The sequence below is a fragment of the Vigna unguiculata genome, chromosome 3, assembly GCF_004118075.2.
Source record: "Vigna unguiculata cultivar IT97K-499-35 chromosome 3, ASM411807v1, whole genome shotgun sequence".
Classification (NCBI taxonomy): domain Eukaryota; kingdom Viridiplantae; phylum Streptophyta; class Magnoliopsida; order Fabales; family Fabaceae; genus Vigna; species Vigna unguiculata.
The window spans coordinates 22,642,931-22,653,103 of NC_040281.1; the positions used below are offsets into that span (position 1 = coordinate 22,642,931).

Below are 10,173 nucleotides of genomic sequence, written 5' to 3' on the forward strand. Positions count from 1 at the left end.
TCCACGTGAACCTTTGCCATTAAACACTAATTCCACTTTCCAAAATCCATGGGGACCCTATACATAAAATTTCAATCAACCCTTCTAAAACCCAAAGACTATTGTTGCATCTACCTCACCAAGAGACCCACTTTTTCTTAGGCCCAATTCCTCAAATGTTTTTTTGCCCCAAACAACCATTAATGCTCCCCTTTGCCTATACCCACCAAAGCAACATTTTGATCATCAGTCCAGCTTTGAGGACAAAGTTGTAAGTGAGACGGAAGGTGTTATTAGTTGCCCACTTAAGAGGAAGTCACATTATCCTAAATGGATGAAAGATTTTGTTATTTATTAAAAGTGTTTTGGGCTTTTCTATTTTGAGTTGCTTGTTGGACTTTTCTTGTAAGCCTTAGTGGGCCTTATGTTGTTATTATTGCATTCATGCCCTAGGTATATGTATCACTCTCATGTATTCTAAAAAGGGCAATGGAGAATTTTATCCTCTCTTTTCTCGTGTGCTTTCTAGATTAGGGTTAATAATAGTAGTCGTTTATCAAATATAACCTATAACTATCATTTTTGAACACCTATAAAAGAAACATTTACCATGTAGAAAATGCTAAGGATAACAAGAACAACTTTTTTACTTTTGCGTGCATTGTAAAAAAGAATTTAAATTCTTAGGATATAGTTCACCTACTAGAGATATCTTCATTTATAAACCATTTACTACTGTGAAATTGTATCTCTAGAAGTAAGAAGTACATATTTCACATAATCTTATCAAAGAATAAACCTTGTTTAAGAAACACTTTCTTGTTGTATAGCATGGAATGACTTTATGTACTTTGCCTAAATAGCGCTTATGTGTTTGTGCTTAAATCTAGGGTGAGTTTAACATATTACTTAGAGGAGACAATTTCTACTCGAATAGCCAAAAGTAGTTTTCCCTTTTCAATGTGTGCTAAGTGATAATGGACTCTTTAATAGTTTACTAAAAAGAATAGTTGTTATCTAAATTTAGAGTCAATGCATATAAAAATATGTATTTAATGTTATTTATTCACACATTTATTTAATTTTTGTTTATCTCTTACCAATAAGTTTTTTCATATCAAACTTTTCAAATTTCATTGTCTTTATCCTTTAAAATAATGGTGGACAAGAAATCCAAATTATGAAATCCTATTTATACTAATCCAAATCCATATTATTTATGTCTATTTATGTAGATTTATACCAAATCTAAATCCATATTTTTGGATTTTGAACTCAATCTAACTAACTATATTTAGATTGGATCACTTTTTGAATTTTGAAAACCCACAATTAAAGTGTGTTAAAGTCAAGCCAAGGCGATTGATGACCAAGTTAAACTTGGGCAACTAAGAACTAGGAAGAGCCAAGGGATTTGAGGCCCCCACCATAGGTCGAGCTGAGTTGGCTTAGACTAAAGGATGAGTTGAGTCAGTCCAGGCCAAAGGTCGAGTCAAGTTGGCTTGAGCTAAAGATTGAGCTAAGTCGGTCTAGGCTGGAGGTTTAAGCTTAGTTCGCACAATCCTAAGTTGACTGAGTTAACTCGAACCTAAGTTGAGTGAGTTGATCCGGACACATGTGTAACCGAGTTGGCATAGGTCCAAGTTGAGCCAAATCAGTTTGGGCATAGGATGACTCAAGTTAGCTCTGGTCGATGTTGAGGTAAGGCGACTTAAATCTAAGGTCAACACAAGTTGGCTTAGGTCTAGGTTAAACCAAGTTGACTTGGGTCTAAGTCAAACTGAGTTGATTTGAATTCAAGTCAAGCTGAGTCGGCTCGATCATGTCTAATGAACCTAATAGTCAAGCATATTAGATTGATCGCATTGGATTTAATCTAGTGAAAAAATGAATTTCATTTAGATTTAATCCAAAAAAAAATCTAAATCTAATAGATCTAGTTAAAATAAATTTGGATTATAGATTCAATCTATTTTATTGAATCTAAACTGGATTTTGAAAAATCCAATCTATATCCACCCTTAGTTTAAGAAATGAATCCTAAAAATTTCCTAAAAAACAAAGAATTTCAAAACTCCTTGGAAACAAATAATCTAAGTTCTTACTATAATTTATTATAAACAACCCTGCAATAAAAATATGAATCACAGAAAAAGGAACTTAATCTAATGCAAGATATCTCGGATTCCTCTAATGACTTTCTTAAAGGAAAAGAAAACAGAAAAGTGTAAATGTCTAACTAACAACAATTATATTTATGATTTGAACAAACAAGTACTTGTAACTCCTAGTACTGAGTTTAACAAAAGTCCAAGTCATTTTTGTACTAACTATTACAATTATTTATACGGTATTTCAGTCTTATTATTTGATATTTATTATATGTAACAATATCAGGGAATACTGGTTTGTATTCATCCTCGATTTCATGATACAATGCAATTGCTTCATGATCTCTTTCTGTGATTTCATGTCCTTCTGTCCATGATTTTGGTCTCGCTCTTTGGAGCCAAAATGCAAACTTAGACGGGTTGAATAAATACTGTATCCTGCATCATTCACACTTACTTATTAGTCAAATTGCAAATGTTGAAAAAAGCACAAGAACTTAAATTCTCCCATGTAGCTGAATGTTTAATAGAACTTGAAATTAAGCACATTTGAATATAAATGTGAAATGCTATGGCCATCACACACTCACCCTAGGAATAATTGTTCCTAAGTAGTGATATTTGCTTTCGGTTGCAGATAAGATTATAGTCTCTGAAGGGAGTTCAACTTTTGCACACTGCATCAAGTCGTTTAGTTAAAATGGTTCTTATATGCTAAACACATGAAAATGATTTTCTTATGTAAAATTTATCATTAGAATCGATTCCAATATGACTCACCATTTTCTTTTTGCTCAGATGCTCGTACACGTCAAGGTTGTTGAATTCAGTTACGTGAAAGAACACATAATCAATTGCTCCGCCACATATCCTAAGTTTAAACGTTATCAAAATATTCATATGATTCCCTTAGAAAATGAAATGTAAATTAGAAATACAGCAATAACTTTATCTCATAAAATTACTTCAGTGTATAGTTCACAGTCTTTGTGGGTAAGAAGCAGACGATTCGCAGGGTACTCCTCCAATCAGAAGTAAGCCTGCAATTACAAAAGAAAAATCAATAATTGCATTGAAAAAAAATGTTCTTAGACAAAAAAAAAAAAAAAGATGGAACAGATAATAATTGATGTAATTTGAAATGTAATTTCACTCATTCCAAATTAAGTATCATTCTATACACCCAAGTGCTCCTCCACTTATAATGAAATGGAAAAGTATTATCACTTATAGGACTCTCACAAGGGATAAAATCAACTTTTGATTTTTTATGTTTTGTTTGAGATGATCCTTAATGTATATATCAAATGTTCATGACTCTGTATGTGAATGAGACTCAGTGAACATTAATTGTGTAGTCTTTGCACCCATTCTCTTAATATGGTATTTGAGTTCTACAATGAAGATACATTTTACTATTTATTAATGCATCTGACTTCAACTGTTCTTTCAATAAATTAAGTTTAAACAATTATATAATATTTCCATTTTTTTTTTCCTTAAAATTTCACTAGTGCTTATTTTCGCAAGTGAAAACAAGGAGAATTATAAATTCACTTACGTGACAGGTGATGTTGGTTTCCTCACTGCCTGTTTCACACGAAAAAACAGGGGAAAATTCAGCTAGGTTGTACTGATTTTTCATGATTGTTACAATAAAATAGGAATAGAAACTCTTTCGGAGAAATCTTAAAAATCTGACATACATAGAAAAATGAAGTATATCGTACCTTTGCAACATTAAGAGATTCACGATTCGGATAAACTTTTCCAATCAAACATCCCTGGATGCACAAAAAACATATTCATTGTAAAAACATCTCTATAAAGTGTAACCAAGATCACCAAATTTAATATTAAAATGTTTCTAAATATTTACATTTTCTTTTACTTCCTCAGATATTTAATGGCCATAAATTGTGCACATATTATATATATCAGACCAATTCAACAAAATCCAAAATTAATTTATCTGCAGTGAAGCAATCACAAACACTATCAATCACATAATGTATAAAGTTTATTGAACAACTGTGATCAATCAAATATTCACGCACAAAACATTTTGAAGGTACACATGATGCATATACTTAACATAGGATAGGATAAATTCTTCACTGTTAATGAGCTATAAGAGAAAACAATATAAATATATAACATCGAAGAAAGGTTTTTGAAATGATGATAGTGTTAGTTTACCTCCCATGCACAGACGAAGGCATGAAAATCGGCGAGAGATGGTGGAGGAGGGGAAAGAAGTCCCTGATTAAATCGATGCTTCATTGCAGCAGTTCCTCGTATAGTGATTCCAATCGCTTGGAATTGAAGGGGCTTTGGAAATGGTTGGTGAATGCTGCTGCTACTACCACCACAAGTAAGCATTGGGAAGCTTGGTGATTGAAATTGATTCACTGAGTTTCCTGTTGTGTCAGAGAATATCAGATTACTAAATCCAACTGTGGTGTTATTCATACCACTTGAACAGTTTTCTGAGGTGAGGATTGGATTCACTGCACCCATGTTGCCTCCTACTTCATCTTCTACAGTTGGAGTTGCGTCTTTTCTGACACTATGTGATGGAGTATCTGCTACCATTTCTCTCCGTTCTCCTTCTTCCATCTCTTTAAGAACTCCTAGTAAAACATCATCCAGAGTATTCCTCTCATATGGTTGTAGAAGACCGTCAAAAACATCATTTTCCAGTGGTAAACCATCATCGTCATTGCATAGCTGTTTAAGAAAATCATCAAACATCTCATCTGCTGTTGCTTCTGGTGGAACTGCAGGGGATTCATTGTTTGCATTCTCCTGAACACATAAAGTGTGTCAAAAACACATAGACGAAATTATTCTACCAAATAAACCTTTTTGAAAAAGATAACACTTACATGTCCACCATTTTTATCACCCTCCGTGGCTTTTTCTCCGATGGTCATGCTACCCTTGAATAGGTATTCTAAAATCATTAAAACCAGAAAGAAAAGATGAACACCAGATAAATTTAAATAGACAAATGTTGACACACTCTGACAATAACTCCCTTATTAAGAATTAAGAAATAAATTTTAAATCTAATTAATCTTATAAAATCAATTTGTAAAATAATTATGAATTTATCTTGTCTCGGTCTCCGATTGATTCAAAACAAACAAGCAGAAATAGAAATCCAAAACAAAATCCACACCTTCAAAAATAATGAATCATAGAAAAAAGATAAAAATTCAACCAACTGTTTTTCCTGCACTAGTTTTAGGTATATTCATAAATAAATTATTCCCCAGTATCAAGATACAAACTAATTAGAGTTAATGTTTTATCATACTAACGAGCAATTAAGTTGTCTCAGCAGTGATCATAAGAAAAGGATAAACACAGTTAAAGAGAAAGAGAACCTTGATGATTGTTAATGAAAATTATGGCAAATGTAGTTGTTGCATTGCACTACAATTCAGCTTCAGGGTGAATATCCCTGTTTCCCTTTTTTATACTCAAAGAATTCTGTGCTTCCATGAACCTTTTACATCACTCTTGGGGTGAGGAAACACGTGGGAAATATTTCTCATCATTTTGTTATTAATAATAACCTCATTAATACCCACTCCCGTAAATCACACGAAACTAAACAAATTTAACAGATATTACATCTTTTCGTATACTATATGCTATTGTATTTTAATAAAAATAATATTACTTTTATTTAAAAATACAAAATAATAAATTTATGACTTTTTTTTATATATACTTTTTCATTTTTATCCATGATACGAAGACACATGGCTTGAACATCTAGAAGGGTGCATTTCCCTTTTCCTCATTCTTCGAGATGTTTTTCAGAAGTTACGTCATAGACTTAATAGATCATTATGAAAAGTTACTTACTTTACGGATCAACTTTGTTCAAATATTTTTCATTTTTATTTTCGACTTTTTCTATTTTGGGTTCTTTTAAATTTAAATTTGTAAAAATAGATCAGTTAAATTCTTTTTACAAAATAAAATCAAATTATCACATTAGAAGATGATATTATAGGTGAAGTTGTTCTTTATCATGTCAGTTTCATTTTTTTTTCTCAAAACAAAATCGTGCTGTGAGAAATTGATTTTTATTCACTTTAAAAATGAAGTCGTTGTCCATGACGACTTTACTTTTTAGTTTTGTTAATTTTTTTTACACGTTCAATTTTATATTTGTTTTTTTAAATATATTATTTAGTTTTTTTTATACTAAATTTGTAAAATCAAACAGAGAAACAGAGGGTGTTTTGACCAACTCGAAAGAAAGCGACGGAAAAATTGTCATTGGATGAAAGGAGGATGTCACTTTATTTCTCTACTGAAAGTGCAGAATGTTAGGTTTTATAGAAGGGGTATCGCTGGGAAGAACAAATACCAATGAGACCTGAGTCCAACCACATAAGGCATTGACACCACTCTCAACCCAAAACCTTAAGGCAAATTTGGGACTTAGACTCATACTTGGATTCCTAACAATCTCCCACTTGTTTCACTGGAGCTGGCCTAGGGATGGCAAAAATACCCGTGCCCGCAGATATCCGCGGATAAAATCCGTGACGCATAGTTACTACCCGCGGGTAGTGGGTAGCGGGTATTTTAATACCCGGTTATAAACGGGTCGGGTACGGGTATCATACTATCCGTACCCGCGGGTACCCGTTACCCGCAAAAAATTAAAATTAAAATTTAATTTATATTTTATTAAGTTAAATTTAATTAAAATTAGAAGTAACAGTATATTTTATTATGTCAAATTTAATTATAATTATAATTATAATTATAATTTATATTTTATTTTTATAATTTTATATTAAAAAATTTATAAAAGACATATTTTTTTAAATATTTGTGGGTATCGGGTATCCACGGGTACCCGGCGGGTAAACAGGCAGATTATTTTTTAGCGGGTCGGGTACGGGTATCATACTATCCGTGCCCAACCCGACCCGTTGCCATCTGGCCCCCAAACATCTAAGTTAGGTATTTTACCTTTTAAGACTCTGATGCCACAAAGAGGAATTGTTGCCAACTTCTGCAACTATATGCCCAAGCCTCTAATGCCACAAAGAGATCCTTGCTTCTTTCCTATAATATCGAGATATTTTCCATCTGTAAGGTAAACCTTCCCAAACTTTTCTGGAACATAGTTAGATAATAATTCTAAGGAAGGTGTAGTATGAAATGATGCACGTGAGTCCATAATCCATAAGGCATTGACACCACTCTCAACCCAAAACCTTAAGGCAATGGGTTTATAGGTCTTTATTCTTATATAGTGCTCTACTTTCTCATTTTTAGCTAATGTGGAACTTAGACTCACACTTGGATTCTTAACACAGAACCTTCTGCAAGTGTGTCTCTGGCCGCACATGAAGTGGAGATGAAGAGAAGAATGAAAAAGAGGTGGTTTCGCATATTCCTCTACAAATAATTAAAAAAAAATAGAAAAGTAAAGTCGACATGTATAAGGACAACTTCACTTTTGAAGTGAATAGAAACCGGTCTTTTATCGTACGGTTTCACTTTTTGAAAAAAAAAATAAAGAAATCGACATGGTGGAGGACGACTTCACTTTTAATGTCGTCCTCATCATAACAACTTGACCCTATTTTAAAAAAGAAAAATTCTAACATACCTAATTTTACAAATTTGAGTTTAAATACACTCCTTAATAAAAAAGCCTTTCTCTCTGCACTCTGGGTGAGAATACTGGATAGATGAGAAACAGTTAGAAAATAGACACAGAGACCAGAAATTAAAAAGTCAGTATTAAATACAGATGAAATCTAACATAGGTGTGGAGAGAGATTATATCTTTGTCGATGTGAACGCTTTTAATAGTAACTGTGACTGATATGAAGTAACGGTATGTTTATAAGGTTTTTATGTATGATGTTTTTTTTTTATACAATTTTATTAAAATAGCTTATTCTGAGTAAATATATTATATTCATTCTCATCATTTATTTATATTAAGGTAACTTATATGAGAAAAATATTAAAAAAATTAATAATATACAATGAAAGCCAAGTTAAGAAAAAAAATTATGTGAACACGAATTTAAGACGAAGGGAGTGTTTCATTATCTCTCATTTTATTTATTTACTATCTTTCCACATTAAACAAAATCATTTATTGAGCTACAGTTTCTAGAAAGGTAGAACGCGTTATATTTTGTATTGGGCCAGGCTATTGCTGTTTATGTGGTATGTTAGTATGATATCAACATAAGATTCAATTTTTGTAAGAGGTTATTTTATTAGCGGGTAAAACTATATTAATTGCAAAACATTGCAACAGAAAAATGCATCAAAGTAGTGCCTTGAAAGAATTTATTTTAGATGATACTTTGATAGAAAAATATTTGTAATAACCTGGTATTATAATATTACAGAACATAAGGTTCATTAATTAACATTATTTTTAAAATATGTAAATTTATTTATGAATTATATATATATATATATATATATATAGATATATATATATAGATATATAGATATATATATATAGATATATAGATATATAGATAGATAGATATAAATTTATTTATGAATTTATTTATAAACAATTTATCTACATATAGTTTTATATAAACTAACAATACTCTACCTAACCCATTTGTTTTTAAATTATAAATCAATTTATAGATCTAAGTATTAAATAAATATATAATAGGAAATTAAAATGACACTTTTTTTATGAGTCATATTAAATATATTTTATTAGAGGCTAGGATTTTAATCTATTTTAAACACTTCATATACATATCTTAAGTTTAAGATATTCAATACCAAAGATACATTGTTAAGTTCCTTTGTTGCCCGAGAGAATTAGCAAAAAAATCAGTTTTACCCTAACGTGTATAGGAAACCAATCAAGGTGTGAAAATGTTTAACTTAGTAGCTAATTTGTGTTATATTGTCATCCTAAAAAGCAAACAAATAGTGGGAAACTAAAAAGAATATAAAACCCACTCTAAAACCATGCAATGATTTCAAGAAAAGAGACCAAATCACTGAAAACAGAGATGCATCACTACAGCAGTTCACGTGACAGATTTTAAAGAGAAACAAATGCTCACATCACTATGTAAATGATGTGGAAATGTTGTAACATGATGAATGAACATGTAGAATGCTAATGAAACATGAATGGAATGTATTTTAGGTCCTAAACCCTAATTCCAAAATTGAAAAGTGTTTGATGAAATGATTCAATAGTTTTCATTAAGTGTTCGACAAAATGTTTGAATAAATTAAACTATGTTTTATGTAGTGTGTTAGATATATTGTATTTTATGTTAATTAGGGAAACATAGCATCTATTGTGTATTAGGGAAACATAAATATTGTTTGATATTAGTATATATTATTGATATTGTTTGTAACAATATCTTCTATTTACCATATTTATATTTGGTTGTCACATATACTTGTATCACTATTATAAATATATTCACCCTATGTGTATTTTAAACACAAGGGAGATTAACCCTATATAGTTTTTCGTTATATTTAACATGGTATCAAAACTTAAGGTTATTTTGGCATATTTTTTTCGTTGCCTTTGCCACTACAATCGCTGTCGTCGTCGCCATCACGAGAGTGTCAGATCTGACCAATGACCACACCGTTTTGATCTCCTCGGCCAGGAGATCTCCATGCCACAAGAATTGTTGCCATCAGAGCAGCCATACTCCCACACACATAGTTCAAAGCCATGCCTCTTGTTGTTTCACCATCGCGCATGGTAGCGCGCCACAACTCTCCTACAATAGCGATAACCCACGCGTCGAGATTGCCTCGCGTCATTCTCTTTCTGGATCAGGCCTCATTGATCCAATTGGACCTTTTTGGTGTTTTAGAGTTTTTTCTCTCTCTTCTTGGTGTCTTTTACTGCCTCTTCCAATTCTGAATCCCTTCTACCACAATGTGTTTGACCCGTTAATTTTACTAACTATATCAATGTGCACTTACCCATTGATAAGTTAGATGACACGAATTATGCGACTTGAGCGTCAGATATTAAATTTTAGCTTAAGAGTTAGAGTTATCTTGATCATTT

At 31.7% G+C, this 10,173-nt stretch overlaps 1 protein-coding gene across 1 annotated transcript; it reads right to left on the reverse strand.

The window, feature by feature from the left end:
- Window positions 1–2,263: 2,263 nt before the first annotated feature.
- On the reverse strand, window positions 2,264–5,554 carry LOC114174939. The gene is made up of 9 exons (XM_028059672.1): window positions 5,483–5,554; window positions 4,979–5,046; window positions 4,290–4,898; window positions 3,821–3,874; window positions 3,652–3,680; window positions 3,056–3,130; window positions 2,871–2,961; window positions 2,681–2,767; window positions 2,264–2,528 (listed from the first exon to the last, which is right to left on the reverse strand). Exons 2-9 carry the CDS (start codon window positions 5,024–5,026, stop codon window positions 2,502–2,504), a joined length of 1,020 nt encoding a protein of 339 aa, XP_027915473.1. The 5' UTR covers window positions 5,027–5,046; window positions 5,483–5,554; the 3' UTR covers window positions 2,264–2,501.
- Between the last annotated feature and the right edge of the window lie 4,619 nt (window positions 5,555–10,173).

Bases quoted from the DNA above. Each gene is read 5' to 3' on its own strand.
- LOC114174939 (XM_028059672.1), bottom strand. From the start codon at position 5,026: ATGACCATCGGAGAAAAAGCCACGGAGGGTGATAAAAATGGTGGACAT. The intron at 4,899-4,978 runs GTAAGTGTTATC...TTATGTGTTCAG, and splicing joins GTGATAAAAATGGTGGACAT to GAGAATGCAAACAATGAATC. The intron at 3,131-3,651 runs GTAAGTGAATTT...TTGTAATTGCAG, and splicing joins AAACCAACATCACCTGTCAC to GCTTACTTCTGATTGGAGGA.